The sequence below is a fragment of the Bombina bombina genome, chromosome 6 (genome assembly GCF_027579735.1).
Source record: "Bombina bombina isolate aBomBom1 chromosome 6, aBomBom1.pri, whole genome shotgun sequence".
Lineage (NCBI taxonomy): Eukaryota > Metazoa > Chordata > Amphibia > Anura > Bombinatoridae > Bombina > Bombina bombina.
The window spans coordinates 991,421,635-991,438,667 of NC_069504.1; the positions used below are offsets into that span (position 1 = coordinate 991,421,635).

Below are 17,033 nucleotides of genomic sequence, written 5' to 3' on the forward strand. Positions count from 1 at the left end.
TTTCCGGCCCTTAAATATTTAATTGGTGTGGACGGCAAGTCTTTTCGTGCCAATATTTTTTTAATTACACAGCTAAATAAAAAAAGTCACCGCTAGATGTCACCATTTAGCTGACATTCAAAAACGGCAAAGTCTGAATATAGCTGACATTTGAGCGCATGCGCTAAATACCTTTGTTGGATATATTCTGACAAAAGGACCGCAAAGGGTTAAGGACTGTTTTAATATTGTGAGTAGCCACATTGAATATGAGGTGCACTTTTTGTATTTTAAATTGTATTTGTGGGGCACCTGGAATTACCCGTATGAGGAGCAGCAGCCTTTATTGGGACGTATTCATTTATTTTTACATCAGTCATCAAACCCATTAAGGACTCTAACTGAAACCACTGGGGTAGATATTAACTTTGTATGTAACTGGATTTTTAAAATAAAGTTTGACACCACATTTATGAATGAGTTCTCATTGTATTGTAATATAATCTTAGAGATCTGTATTTTAGGATCTACAGCAGCGCCACTTAGTGTTTTTACACAACTCGCTTGTCTGAACTATAGGCATAACACAATCAAGTTGTGTACTAATAGCTAATCTGCCCCCTCTGTTGCTGTTAACTACAGTCTTTTTAACGAAGAGCATACTCTTTCAAAGTAGTTCTCCTATGTTCATATACCGTAGCTGCCTAGTGATTTAGACATTGTTTCTTTGTAGAGGGGTGGTTTTGGCAACGCTAAATACCCATAGGCTTTTTTATGATAAGCTGAAGGCTTGGTAGCTTTAAAAAAGTGACACCAAAACCAAATTTTCTCCTTTCATGATTCAGATAGGAGTAAATTAGAAAGTTGCTTAAAATGTAATGCTGCTCTATTATAAAATTATCTTGGTATCTTTATTTGAAATGCAAGAATGTAAGTTTAGATGCTGGCCCACTTTTGGTGAACAACCAGGGTTGTCCTTGGTGGATAACTATCCACCAATAAATATAAGTGCTATCCAGAGTTCTGAACCAAGAAAGCCGATGCCTTACTTTTCAAATAAAGATAGCAACAACAAAAAATAAATAAAAAATTTGCATGCTCTATCTAAATCATGAAAAATTTGGTGGCTAAACCTGAAATTAATCTTTTGTACTAGCAATGTGCAAGTTTTTGCTCAACCATTACTTTTGTAGGTTTAAAGAAATCAAGACATGAGATTTGTAGAAAACTATTTATTTATATCTATTTATACTTGTTCACTTTTTGTGGTGTGAATCCTCTTGTAATTCCAGACACCTATAACAAAAACGATGGACAGAACACCTCCGGTAACTGCTGTGCCTCTGGCCCAGGCTAAAGGTTTGTAACCAGAATCACCTGTAGGAATAAGCCATAGTTAGAATCATCATTTTACATATTGTCCAACATTAGACTTAAGATGCACTTACAATTGCTTCATGCAGTGAATAATCGTGTAGAGTGCAAGTCTGATTAGTATTACCTGGTGCCTCAGCCTTCACCATGCTAGCACTGGCAAAGTAAATGGGTCCCTCAGATGTGACTATGGTCATGGTGTCCTCCACAGGTACCATTCTCCCTGAATTAGGAATATAAATGAAGGGATAAAGTAAATGTAAGTCTTTAATTGCATTAGCTAGTAAAGAAGAAGGGTTCTAGAGGTCTTACGCTTTCTTGATGAACAGGTTCTTCTGCAGGAATCAAAGTTAGATGGAACACATACAGAGGCACTGCAGTGGAAGTAGACCTGGGGAGGAAAGAATGTTACTATCCTAAAAACTAGATGAGGAAGTGCAGGGAAATTGGCCTTCACAGAAGCATTTATAGTGGAATATACTAAGTTAATCAATAAAATTTAATAATTTTACAAAAGACAAGTTTTAAATGTGGTAGTTTTTCCACTACATTTAAAAAGCAATGTTACCAATCCTCCAAGAGAAAGCTGGGTTCTTTCATCCACAAATGTGAAAGTGCTGATGGAAAAGCGTTGGTAATGTGTTGGGTAAGTTTGTGATGCAGCAACTGGAATCAGCTGTGTAAGGTAATTATCTCCAGTGAAAGGACAACTGGGGGGGGGGAGAAAAAAAAAAAGTCATAATCTTAAAACCTTAGTTAGCTTGATAAAGTATAGAAGGTTTGCAATACTACCTTTTCTCCAGGACAGGCCACTGTGGCTGCTGGTAGGAATCAGTAGATTGGGTGGCCCAGCAGTCATTTAGTACCAATACCAGGTTAGGGTCTGTTCTCCTCAGAATCCTGACCTCCAGGTAGACTGGCTCTCTCAGAACCTTTACAACAGGGTAGTCTCCATCAACATAATATCCGGCATAGAATACATCTAGATAATGAAAATAGTGATAAAGGTGCTCTTATGACAAAGGCTAGCAAGCTTGGATTGGCTAGATTTAGAATTGAGTTACCTTGAGCTATCCTCATCTCCAGTGAAAGAGGTCCAGTGGTGGAGACAGGAGGTGGTGGCGGCAGGGTGACAACATCTACTTTTAGTAGTACAGCACTGGTTCTGGAATAGCTGCAGCGAACAGTCAGCCTAGAAAAGCAAAGTATATAAGGTGCTTCTGAAGGTAGCCAAGTCTACCCTTATATTACATTATAATTTTAAAGTGCATCTGAAATTGGATGCTCATCACCCAGCAGGTCCAATCCCAACTTACTTCATTGTACTGTCTCTAGTGATTGATGCCCCTTGCCAGTTCCTTACATATCTCGTTGCTTCAAAGAAGTTTTCATAAATCTGACTAACATCTGTCTGTTAGGGAAGAAAGGTCAGATTTTGAAAAACTGCAAAATCATGACATAAGCTCCTGGAAAGGGACAAACCCCTCAATACTTTTGAGGTATTAGAATCTAATTATAGCAAAGTAGTTTTATTTACTAAATGCAGTTCAGGTCTAGGGCATGTAAGATACTGTATGTATTCTATACATTTATACCCAGTTGCTAACAGGAACCTATTACACCACACTATATAGCCAAGTATTGTTTTACCCATGCCTCTATTTACCATATGGCCACTTCCACAGGACAAAGGAAATTGGAAGACAGCAAAGAGGTTGTTCCTGGTGATTTGCAACCCACTGCAAGTAGCTGTGTTCACAGACAGCACATTTACAGAGTCCAGTATTAATGGAGGGACTGTCACATCCTTAGTGAGGGCAACTATAACCTGGTTATCAGCTGTACATTGTGCAGTCACTGGAGAGAAGAAAAAAAAATTATAACACCTTTAACCTTTCCGGTCATATGGTGAGAAGATAAGTACCTCATGAAATAAATGACAAATTAACAATTTAATGTAATGTCACCTTTATACAGAAGAGGGTGTGGGGGAGTAAGTTTGCTGGTAACTCACCTTTGTTGCCATAGTAACAGGAAATACTAGGATCCAAAGGAGTGAAGCAGCACCCAAGGCTTTCACAGAGGTCTCTGGATACTGGGGCATTGGCACAGGACACCCTGTCCCCTCTGGCAATGGCAGCACAAACATCTGGGCTGGGAGCATCCATAGCTTTAAGAGACCAGAACATTCAAGTCAGGAGCAAGGAAAATGGTGCGATGGTTCTGGCATTTTAATACTTTCCTACTCTTGGCTGTAAAGTCAGTGAGCTAGAAATGGAAGATTAACCCATATGCCCTTGTCTTAAAAAAATAAAGTAAATTGTAAGTACAGCAACAGTTTAAAAAAAAGGCACGGTCAACACCAAAATAGGTTTATTAAAAGACAGAATGATTTTACTATGTATTCCCCAGCTTTACGCAACCAGTTATATTATACACTTTATAACATGTAAACCTTTAAGTTTCTGCCTGATTACAGGCCACTACAGACAGCCTCTTATCACATGCTTTATTAGCTTCTAGTTCATGTGGGCCAGATACACCCACAGGCGTGAGCACAATGTTGATGACTGCACTAATTGACTAAAATGCAAGTCAATAAATAAAAATAACCACCTGATCAGGGGCCTGTCAAAAGAGGCTTAGGTACCAAAGGTAATTACAGAGGTTAAGAGTATATTAATATAACCCTTGCTGGCTGTGCAAACCTGGGGAATGGGTAATAGAGGGATTTTCTATCTTTTTAAAACCATAACAATTTTAGAGTTGACTGTCCCTTTAAATGTAAAACAAAATGTTTGTTTGTTTTTTTAACACAATCTTTGTGCAAGTGAGCACTTTAAATTTCAAAATGTCTGCTTCCTTGTTTAGCTGTGGGCAAGGGCTAGACAGAAAAAAAATCTTAGGTCACATGGTTTTGCAGCAGAAGTCATATATTGATCATTGGCAATAAACTGAATGGAGCCATGTTAGTGTCTCCTAGCAAAGCTTCAAAAAACAACCACTTTACTCTTATGTCCTGTTGAGGCCACCTCTTTGAGAGGCTGGGACAGGAAGGCAAAAAAGGACACTGGATTATGAAAGTTTAATTTGGATTAGACTGTCCCTTCATTTCTGCAGATAGGGCATGCAATTTTAAACCACTTTCCAATTTACTTTTACCACCAAGTTTACTTTGTTCTCTTGGTATTCTTCCAAACCTAGGTAGACTCGCATGCTAATATGTAAGCCCTTGAAGGCTGCCTCATCTCTCAGTGCATTTTGAAGGGTCACAGCTAGTTCATGTGTGCCATATAGACAACTGCTCACTCCTGCAGAGTTACATATTTTAGCCAATCAGTGCTGACTCGTAAATGTCAGTCAAAAGACTGAAATTAAGGGAGCACTCTGCAGAGGCGAAAAGCATCAATATAACTGTTGGTTATGCAAACATAGGATGGATAAAAGGGATTATCTACCTTTTTAAACAAAAGTTCTGGGAGTAGACTGTCCTTACTAGACCATGTCCCTATAGAAAGGTTAAAATGCATTGAAATGAGCAATGTGATTTTATAATCCATAGAGCGTTTACCTGGTAAGACTGGACATTTAAGCTCCTTTTTATGGTGCTGAATCTCTCCATCAAGTAGGGCTTCTTTCAGAAGAATGGTCATTAGATAGGTGTCTTCCTGTGAGTGTAGAAAGGACATTGTAGTGAATGAACAAAGTTACACTAGTATAGGAAGTGCCAGACAATTTACTAATTCTACTAAATAGTAGCTGTATATATCCTGTATTTGCCTAACAGACATAACCCCATGACACTTGATGGGAACTAGTTTATTTTCCATCAAATTCAGACCTGTGTGATATCTTGAAAGAAAGATACAGGTCCATTTAAGGAGGCATCACATGGTTTACGCAGAACTAACACAGCAATAGCTTATTTGCCAGTCTACACATGGTTCAGAATAAGTCTTTACAGCTGTCCCAAACCAAGAAATTCTCTTTACCTGCTCAGTCACATAACAGCCATCATAAGCAGCACCAACAACCACAGAGCCATCTGGTTCCTGTCCAACCCAGGTGCCACACTCTGAGCTATTGTGTAGATAGTGAGACTCTCCTTGGTTATCTATGAAAGAAGATCACCATTTACCTTTAAGTAAACTGCATCAACAAGTCTTGGTATGGTTCATAGCAATTTGTACCACTAAAAATTATATACACACAAAATCAGCGATTCAAACACCGCCCCCGAAACAAATGGATCATATAGCCCATCTTTAAGTGTTTATGTAACAATGAAAAAAAAAAAAACCCACCTTTAAAGTTTCATAAAGATCAGTTTTGAACAGAAGCAATTTTATAATACACATGTACTAGCAAAAAGGCTTCTAATAAGAACTGTAGCTCAAAAGTTTATTAAAAAGGAACACTGAACCCAAATTTTATTTTTCATGATTTAGATAGAGCATGCAATTTTAGAGCACATTTCTAATATACTCATATTTTTCTTCATTCTCTTGCCATCTTTATTTGATAAGCAAGAATGTAAAATTTAGAAACCGGCCCATTTTTGGTTCACAACCTGGGTGGTCCTTGCCAATTGGTGGATAAATGCTGTCCAGGGTGCTGAACCAAAATTGGCTGGCTCCTTAGCTTAGATGCCTTCTTTACCAAATAAAAATAGTAAAAACAAAGAAACTGATAATAGAAGTAAATTAGAAAGTTGCATGCTCTGAAACACGAAAGAAAATTTTGGGCTTAGTATCCCTTTAAGTATGCTTCATGCACCAGCATTTTAAATAGCACTCGCTCAGAGAGCCTAAAGGTGCATATGTACCAACTGGTAAACTCAATTGGTTAATTGCTGATAAGATACAAGCCCCACTGATGCTCTGAGAAGCTGCAGTATTTAACATGCTGGTGCACTGAGAATATCTAGCTATGCTTCACATGCACAGAAAGGGTTACACAAAAAGACAGTGATAACTTAATAGAAACATTTTTGCCTGTACAAGTATATTGCAAAATGTGTTACTATATGAAGATGACTGTAACATCCCTTAATCATTGGCATTTGTTTTCTGCAAGGAGCTAAACTACTTTGTTGAAGTTGGATACAAATTACTACAATTAAACAACCTGCAGCATTCTAGTTCAACAAAAGCCTTAAAGTGACAGGAAACCCAAAAATTATTTCATGATACAGATAGAAGGAAAATCCCATAAGATATGAAAAGTCTTCAAAACAAAGTTATAGTGGTATCTGCACCATTGCTTTTGCTGACCCACATACATGAGATGTGGTTACTGTTACCATCTACTCCCAAGCTAGATTTACTCACCTAGTACTATCAGGGAAAAAGCAGTAACATTATCCAGTGAAGGAAGAGAAAATTGGAGGCTGGTCAAACCACAACGCAGCTGTGAAGATTCCTCCAAAACAAAATCTCCTTCACAAACCAAGCATTGTAACTTACAGCTCAGAAGCAAACCTAGAACCCACAGCACAACAGAGAAACCCATCTTGCTGTGATTAGAGAATGTTCTCAGCAGCCAGAGATCAGACTTTTATCCCATGAGCAACACCTGATGGGGAGGAGATTGGATTAATACCACTCAGATTTAGCACATACTATTTGAATTGTCAGTTAACGAGCTATTCTCTGTAAACGTTTAACCAGTGATGTGCGGTGAGGTCAGAGGCTGGTGAGGCAGTGGCTAGGAATCGGATACGCCTTCATTATTTAGATATCCTTTGTTGAAGAAATAGCAATGCACATGGGTGAGCCAATTGCATGAGGTATGTATATGCAGCCACCAATCAGTAGCTACTGAGCATATTAAGATATGATTTTCAACAAAGGATATCTGATTTTCTTCATTCTTTTGATATCCTTTGTTGAAAATCATATCTAAATATGCGCAGTAGCTACTGAGCATATTTAGATATGATTTTCAACCAAGGATATCAAAAGAATGAAGAAAATCAGATATCCTTTGTTGAAAATCATATCTAAATATGTGCAGTAGCTAATGAGCATATTTAGATATGATTTCCAACAAAGGATATCTGATTTTCTTCATTCTTTTGATATCCTTTGTTGAAAATCATATCTAAATATGCACAGTAGCTAATGAGCATATTTAGATATGATTTTCAACAAAGGATATCTGATTTTCTTCATTCTTTTGATATCCTTTGTTGAAAATAATATCTAAGTATGCACAGTATCTAATGAGCATATTTAGATATGATTTCAACAAAGGATATCAAAAGAATGCAGATAATCAGATATTAGATGTAAATTGGAAAGTTATTTAACACTATTTCCCTAAAGTTTTCAGGAAAAGCTTATAGAAGCAGAAGCAGCTACTTCAATGTCTTAGGACAGCATAGCTTGGGAGGTTTGTTCAGCACAGCAAGCATATCATAATAGTTTACCTCCCAACATTTCCAGGAAAGGAAGCAGGTGAGGGAGACTTGTGCACAGCCACAGAGAGAGTGTGTGGGTGTCTTGTAGGTGGGGCTAAAATTCCCACGCTTTACAGGCCTGACTGTTTATGTTTTGACGTTTTGATCTCAACTGCACTCATGGCTGCTGCACTGCACTGACTGCAGCCTTATTTTACAAAATATACAACTTAGCCACCCGACCCGGTCCCACGTTCAGAACGTCTTACTCTTACTATTTTTTTTAGTAACTGTTTTTGTCAGTGCTAGCCGCTATTATACTGTGTATTTTTCAAACCAATTTATAAGTTATGACATTTATTAAAATAACCGCATTAAACGAGGTTAATAAATCTCATAACTTATAAATTGGTGTGAAAAACACCACAGTATAACTATAGCTGCCACTGACAAAAACAGTTACTAAAAAATAGTAAAAGTAAGACGTTCTGAAGTCTGTCTGAACTTGTCACGACGAGTACATTTTGCTGCTGCAGTGCTGCTGCCTAACTGCCAAGTTTGCCAACAATCATCTGCCAATGCCTTAACCAATTCCAATAACCATACCACAATTCCTGTGTTATACATAACACAATTTACATGACAGATTTACATGACAATTTTGCATGACAGAGAGAGTAAGTGTGTGTGTGTGCATGACAGAGAGAGTAAGTTGGTGTGTGTGCTGTGCATGACAGAGAGAGAGAGAAAGTGTCAGTGAGTGTGTTTGTGACAGAGAGAGAGAGAGTAACAGAGATCCAGCTAGAATGTAGTAGTCATTCAATTTATTTTATAGGCATGGCTGGAAATTTCCATTTTACACTAGTCCAATGTTTATAAAAAATTGCAGAGACAGGACACATACACACACACACAAATATACAGTGATACTCTGATACACACACTCATACTCATACACACACACACTCACTCATACACACAGATATACACTGAAACACACACACACACTCATACCCACACACTCACTCATACACACACAGATATACACTGATACACACACATATATACACTGATACACGCATACACACACACACAGATATACATTGATACACACACAGATATACACTGATACACACACATATATACACTGATACACGCATACACACACACACAGATATACATTGATACACACACAGATATACACTGATACACACACATATATACACTGATACACACGCATACACACACACACAGATATACTCTGATACACACACATATATACACTGATACACACGCATACACACACAGATATACATTGATACACACACAGATATACACTGATACACACACGCATACGCACACACACTCATACCCACACACACTTACTCATACACACACACAGATATACACTGATACACACACAGATATACACTGATACACGCATACACACACACACAGATATACATTGATACACACACAGATATACACTGATACACACACATATATACACTGATACACACGCATACACACACACACAGATATACACTGATACACACACATATATACACTGATACACACGCATACACACACACACACACAGATATACATTGATACACACACAGATATACACTGATACACACACGCATACGCACACACACTCATACCCACACACACTTACTCATACACACACACAGATATACACTGATACACACACAGATATACACTGATACACACGCATACACACACACATAGATATACACTGATACACACGCATACACACACTCACTCATACACACACAGAGAGCCAGAAGGTGAAGGAAGTTAATGAAAACAGCTCTTTTACTTTTTTTAAATCCAGTAGCTGTCAATGAGTGTCCACGCCAAGATACTATGGTGATAGAGAGAGTCTGTGACATTGTGTCTGGGCACTCTGTGTCAGTTACTGAATTTAAAAAAAGTAAAACAGCTGTTCTCATTATTGAGAATATGAGGTAGGATGTTCCTTGGAAGTTCATAAGTTAGTGAAAGAGTTCAGTCATTTAACTCCTTACTTATTTCACTCATTAGTAATATGATAAAAAAAAAACAAAGTGTGATTGACTGGACCTGACAACCTCAGAACTATGATCTTATTTTTAGGTAGAGGGTGAATGGAGGCTTCAGAGCATTTGGCATATGATTCAGGTGCCCATTAGTGCACAGTTCAGAGGTTCCTGATCTGTGCACTGATTGGCATCTCAATGCCAAATGCTCTGAAGTCTACAAGGGTATAATTTGATCACATTTTGGAACTACTTCAAATGTCCTGCATTCAATAAATATATACTTGTATATGTATTTATTTATGCAGAACACATTTTATTTAGAAAAAAGGTATATGATACATTTTGATATGTGTGCTAAACTTAATATAAATAAAATGTGCTGCATAATAAATATATTGGGGGGGGGGGGGACATTTTTCAGATTGAAAGGGGGACAAAATAAATCATGAAAGTAAATTTTTATTTTTGTGTTTTATTAAGCATTGCATGCATGCTGCTGTGCCACTAGAAGAACTGTTCAAGGCTAGAAGATTTAGAACTGTTTGTTTTTTGGAATGCCCCTTTAAAACATATATTTTGCCTAATGCCTATATATATATATAGTTAGTTATTATTTACAGTGTTTATGGTGAGATGGATTAGGAATATAGTTTTGCTAATTTAAACATTTCTTTTCATAGCCTCACTGTCCTAAATCAGTTGCAGATTGATTTCTAACGATTAACAGGGGCCATTGCTGGGCACAGTTTGTTGGGTCCTGGTGTACAAATTTCAAAAAGTAAGGGAGATCTATTTATGTTTGCAATGCAACCCAACTCATACAAAAATGTCCTTTTTTTTAACCTTTTTAAGCTTAAGCCTATAAGTGTGGGTGACTGACTGGGAGGCAGACGGCAGTTCATCCTTTAAGGCTAGCTTGGATATTTCAATGGCCCTCTCCGGCAGCATTCAGCTCCTTCACTTACCTTTGTCGTTGTCGTTGTCGTCGTCGCATCGGGCTGCCTGACTCAAATCCACACCGGCCGCATCAACCTGACCACCAATGCGGCTGCGCAACAATTTCCCGCCCGGCAACTCAGCCTAGAGACTCAGACATACTGATGCCTGATTGGCTGAGCGGCCGGGCAGGCAGGGCTCAGGGCTCCCGAGGCTAGCCTCCGGTGGGAGCAGTTATGGGCTGCATTAGAGACTGCTGCATTAGTTTTTATTCCCCACTGGGTGGCAGTCTTTAAAGCAGCCCATAACATAATTACATTCATATTGCGCAATGGAAGGACAGCTGGCCTCATACCTTCTTGCGCAATATGAATGCAATGTAGTAAGTAAAGTTAAATTAAATAAACAATAAAAAGCATAATTTGGTGGAGGGGTGGGGGGGGTAGGGGGGGTCACCTTTCATATGTAAAAAAAAAAAAAAGAAGAAAAAAAAACAACATTTTTTTTTTTTTTTTTTTAATGAAAAAATAGATGTAATTCCCACATTGGCCAGGGGAGGCGCTGCCTCCCCTGCCTCTAATGAATGCACGTCACTGCGTTTAACCCTTAAGCAACAAGGGAAGGTTCATTTCTACTTTCAAGATTGAAAGGCCATTTAACATGTAGTTTACAGCGCATCTTCATTGCAACTGATGAATTAAACTTCATCTTAAATATCACTAACATTCCAGATCTGATTTAAAAAAGGAGAGAGTTTGCCATCACTTTAAAGGGACATAAAAAAACAAATGTTTCTTTCATGATTCAGATAGAGAATACAATTTTAACCCCTTAGTGACCAGAGCACTTTTCCATTTTCTGTTCGTTTGGGACCAAGGCTATTTTTACATTTCTGCAGTGTTTGTGTTTAGCTGTAATTTCCCTCTTACTCATTTACTGTACCCACACATATTATATACCGTTTTTCTCGCCATTAAATGGACTTTCTAAAAATACCATTATTTTCATCATATCTTATCATTTACTATAAAATAATTTATAAAATATGAGGAAAAATGGAAAAAAACACACTTTTTCTAACTTTGAACCCCAAAATCTGTTACATATCTACAACCACCAAAAAACACCCATGCTAAATAGTTTCTAAATTTTGTCCTGAGTTTAGAAATACCCAATGTTTACATCTTCTTTGCTTTTTTTGTAACTTATAGGGCCATAAATACAAGTAGCACTTTGCTATTTTCAAACCATTTCTTTTCAAAATTAGCGCTAGTTACATTAGAACACTGATATCTTTCAGGAATCCCTGAATATCCATTGACATGTATATATTTTTTTTTAGAAGACATCCCAAAGTATTGATCTAGGCCCATTTTGGTATATTTCATGCCACCATTTCACCGCCAAATGCGATCAAATACAAAAAATCGTTCACTTTTTCACAAATTTTTTCACAAACTTTCAGTTTCTCACTGAAATTATTTACAAACTGCTTGTGCAATTATGGCATAAATGGTTGTAAATTCTTCTCTGGGATCCCCTTTGTTCAGAAATAGCAGACATATATGGCTTTGGCTTTGCTTTTTGGTAATTAGAAGGCCGCTAAATGCCACTGCCCACCACACGTGTATTATGCCCAGCAGTGAAGGGGTTAATTAGGAAGCATGTAAGGAGCTTTTTGGGGTATTTTTAGCTTTAGTGTAGTGTAGTAGACAACCCCAAGTATTGATCTAGGCCCATTTTGGTATATTTCATGCCACCATTTCACCGCCAAATGCGATCAAATTAAAAAAAATGTTACATTTTTCACAATTTTAGGTTTCTCACTGAAATCATTTACAAACAGCTTGTGCAATTATGGCACAAATGGTTGTAAATGCTTCTCTGGGATCCCCTTTGTTCAGAAATAGCAGACATATATGACTTTGGCGTTGCTTTTTGGTAATTAGAATGCTGCTAAATGGTGCTGCGCATCACACGTGTATTATGGCTAGCAGTGAAGGGGTTAATTAGGTAGCTTGTAGGGAGCTTGCAGGGTTAATTTTAGCTTTAGTGCAGAGATCAGCCTCCCACCTGAAACATCAGACCCCCTGATCCCTCCCAAACATCTCTCTTCCCTCCCCTACCCCACAAATGTCCCCGCCATCTTAAGTACTGGCAGAAACTCTGCCAGTACTAAAATAAAAGGAGAATTTTGGCTTTTTTGTGCATTTTTTTTTAGCATATTTACATATGCTTATGTGTAGGATCCCCATTAGCCCCCAACCTCACTGATCCCCCACCAAACAGCTCTCTAACCCTCCCCCTCTGACTTAATGTGCGCCATCTTGGGTACTGGCAGCTGTCTGCCAGTACCCATTTTAGTGAAAAATATGCTGTTATATATTAAAAAAATGTCCCTTTTCTGTAGTGTAGCTTCCCCCCCCCAATACCAACCCCCCACCCCTTCCTGATCCCTTAGATGTTTTAAAAAAAATAAGTTTATTATATATTTTTTGACAATCAACTTGTACCTTTTTTCTGTAGTGTAGCGGTTCCCACCCGCTCCCGCCCCGTGCACGCGCCCCCCCCCCCACCCCCCGTGCACGCGCGCGCACCCCTGCGCGCCCCCCGGCGATACCGCAACCGATCCCGCCCCCCTCTCTCACTAAGAAGCCATCGATGGCCGCCCACCCACCTCCCACTTCAGCTCCCACCCACCAACGAATGCGGCCATCGATGTCCGGTGCAGAGAGGGCCACAGAGTGGCTCTCTCTGCACCGGAGGGGTAAAAAATGTTATTGCAGGATGCCTCAATATCGAGGCATCCTGCAATAACCGGAAATCAGCTGGAAGTGATCAGGATCGCTTCCAGCTGCTTTCCAAACCGAGGACGTGCAGGGTACGTCCTTGGTCGTTAAGTGACTTTTTTAAGAGGACGTACCCTGCACGTCCTCGGTCATTAAGGGGTTAAACAACTTCCTAATTTACTTCTAATTTTCTTAGTTCTCTTGGTATCCTATGTTAAAAAGCATATTTAGTAGATATGTGCAATCAAGCTCTTCATTCATGGAACAGACGTCCAGTAGAAGAAGGAAAACATTTTAAGAGAATTCAGGAATGAGATGTGTATGAGGTTATCCTCAGACTGAATTAAAGGGATTTGAAACCAAAGATTTTTTTTCATGATTCAGATAGATCATACAATTTCTAAACAACTTTCCAATTTCCTTCTATGATCAATTTTGCTTCGTTTTCTTTGTATCTTTAGTTGAAGGAGCAGCATTGCAATCCTGGGAGCTAGCTGAACACATTAGTGATTATTACCTGACAGTGTATATGACACATCTAGGCACTACATATACTGATTACCTGACAGTGTACATGACACATCTAGGCACTACATATACTGATTACCTGACAGTGTACATGACACAGCTAGGCACTACATATACTGATTACCTGACAGTGTACATGACACAGCTAGACACTACATATACTGATTACCTGAAAGTGTACATGGCACAGCTAGGCACAACATATACTGATTACCTGACAGTGTACATGGTACAGCTAGGAACTACATATACTGATTACCTGACAGTGTACATGGTACAGCTAGGAACTGCATATACTGATTACCTGACAGTGTACATGGTACAGCTAGGTACTACATATACTGATTACCTGACAGTGTACATGGTACAGCTAGGAACTACATATGCTGATTACCTGACAGTGTACATGACACATCTAGGCACTACATATACTGATTACCTGACAGTGTACATGGTACAGCTAGGAACTACATATACTGATTACCTGACAGTGTACATGGTACAGCTAGGAACTACATATACTGATTACCTGACAGTGTATATGACACATCTAGGAACTACATATACTGATTACCTGACAGTGTACATGCTACAGTTAGGAACTACATATACTGATTACCTGACACTCTACATGGCAAAGCTAGGCACTACATATACTGATTACCTAACAGTGTACATGGTATAGATAGGAAGTACATATACTAATTACCTGACAGTGTACATAGTACAGCTAGGAACTACATATACTGATTACCTGACAGTGTACATGGTACAGCTAGGAACTACATATACTGATTACCTGACAGTGTACATGACACATCTAGGCACTACATATACTGATTACCTGACAGTGTACATGACACAGCTAGGCACTACATATACTGATTACCTGACAGTGTACATGGTACAGATAGGCACTACATATACTGATTACCTGACAGTGTACATGGTACAGCTAGGAACTACATATACTGATTACCTAGCAGTGTACATGGTACAGCTAGGAACTACATATACAGTACTGATTACCTAACAGTGTACATGGTATAGATAGGAACTACATAAACTGATTACCTGACAGTGTACATGGTACAGCTAGGAACTACATATACTGATTACCTGACAGTGTACATGGTACAGCTAGACACTACATATACTGATTACCTGACAGTGTACATGACACATCTAGACACTACATATACTGATTACCTGACAGTGTACATTACACATCTAGACACTACATATACTGATTACCTGACAGTGTACATGGTACAGCTAGGCACTACATATACTGATTACCTGACAGTGTACATGACACAGCTAGACACTACATATACTGATTACCTGAAAGTGTACATGGCACAGCTAGGCACAACATATACTGATTACCTGACAGTGTACATGGTACAGCTAGGAACTACATATACTGATTACCTGACAGTGTACATGGTACAGCTAGGAACTACATATACTGATTACCTGACAGTGTACATGGTACAGCTAGGTACTACATATACTGATTACCTGACAGTGTACATGGTACAGCTAGGAACTACATATGCTGATTACCTGACAGTGTACATGACACATCTAGGCACTACATATACTGATTACCTGACAGTGTACATTGTACAGCTAGGAACTACATATACTGATTACCTGACAGTGTACATGGTACAGCTAGGAACTACATATACTGATTACCTGACAGTGTACATGGTACAGCTAGGAACTACATATACTGATTACCTGACAGTGTATATGACACATCTAGGAACTACATATACTGATTACCTGACAGTGTACATGCTACAGTTAGGAACTACATATACTGATTACCTGACACTGTACATGGCAAAGCTAGGCACTACATATACTGATTACCTAACAGTGTACATGGTATAGATAGGAAGTACATATACTAATTACCTGACAGTGTACATAGTACAGCTAGGAACTACATATACTGATTACCTGACAGTGTACATGGTACAGCTAGGAACTACATATACTGATTACCTGACAGTGTACATGACACATCTAGGCACTACATATACTGATTACCTGACAGTGTACATGACACAGCTAGGCACTACATATACTGATTACCTGACAGTGTACATGGTACAGATAGGCACTACATATACTGATTACCTGACAGTGTACATGGTACAGCTAGGAACTACATATACTGATTACCTAGCAGTGTACATGGTACAGCTAGGAACTACATATACAGTACTGATTACCTAACAGTGTACATGGTATAGATAGGAACTACATATACTGATTACCTGACAGTGTACATGGTACAGCTAGGAACTACATATACTGATTACCTGACAGTGTACATGGTACAGCTAGGAACTACATATACTGATTACCTGACAGTGTACATGGTACAGCTAGGTACTACATATACTGATTACCTGACAGTGTATATGACACATCTAGGAACTACATATACTGATTACCTGACAGTGTACATGGTACAGTTAGGAACTACATATACTGATTACCTGACAGTGTACATGGTGCAGCTAGGAACTACATATACTGATTACCTGCCAGTGTACATTGTACAGCTAGGCACTACATATACTGATTACCTGACAGTGTACATGACACAGCTAGGCACTACATATACTGATTACCTGACAGTGTATATGACATATCTAGGCACTACATATACTGATTACCTGACAGTGTACATGGTACAGCTAGGAACTACATATACTGATTACCTGACAGTGTACATGGTGCAGCTAGGAACTACATATACTGATTACCTGCCAGTGTACATTGTACAGCTAGGCACTACATATACTGATTACCTGACAGTGTACATGACACAGCTAGGCACTACGTATACTGATTACCTGACAGTGTATATGACACATCTAGGCAGTGGCGGCTGGTGACTTTTGAAGATGGGGGAGCACTAGCCCCGCCCCTCAGATGGCTCCGCCCATTATATATATA

General features: G+C 38.8%; 1 protein-coding gene across 1 annotated transcript in view; it reads right to left on the bottom strand.

The window, feature by feature from the left end:
* Positions 1-1,196: 1,196 nt before the first annotated feature.
* LOC128664031 (zona pellucida sperm-binding protein 4-like) overlaps positions 1,197-17,033 on the bottom strand; it is a 45,432-nt gene continuing 29,595 nt past the window's right edge. The window contains exons 2-12 of the mRNA XM_053718683.1: positions 5,346-5,467; positions 4,925-5,021; positions 3,368-3,523; positions 3,020-3,210; positions 2,670-2,764; positions 2,418-2,545; positions 2,146-2,335; positions 1,922-2,063; positions 1,666-1,744; positions 1,481-1,576; positions 1,197-1,356 (exon numbers count right to left, since the gene is read on the bottom strand). Of these exons, the coding sequence (XP_053574658.1) occupies positions 1,226-1,356; positions 1,481-1,576; positions 1,666-1,744; positions 1,922-2,063; positions 2,146-2,335; positions 2,418-2,545; positions 2,670-2,764; positions 3,020-3,210; positions 3,368-3,523; positions 4,925-5,006 (1,290 nt within the window). The 5' untranslated portion in view covers positions 5,007-5,021; positions 5,346-5,467 and the 3' untranslated portion in view covers positions 1,197-1,225. The remainder of the gene's footprint in view (positions 1,357-1,480; positions 1,577-1,665; positions 1,745-1,921; positions 2,064-2,145; positions 2,336-2,417; positions 2,546-2,669; positions 2,765-3,019; positions 3,211-3,367; positions 3,524-4,924; positions 5,022-5,345; positions 5,468-17,033) is intronic.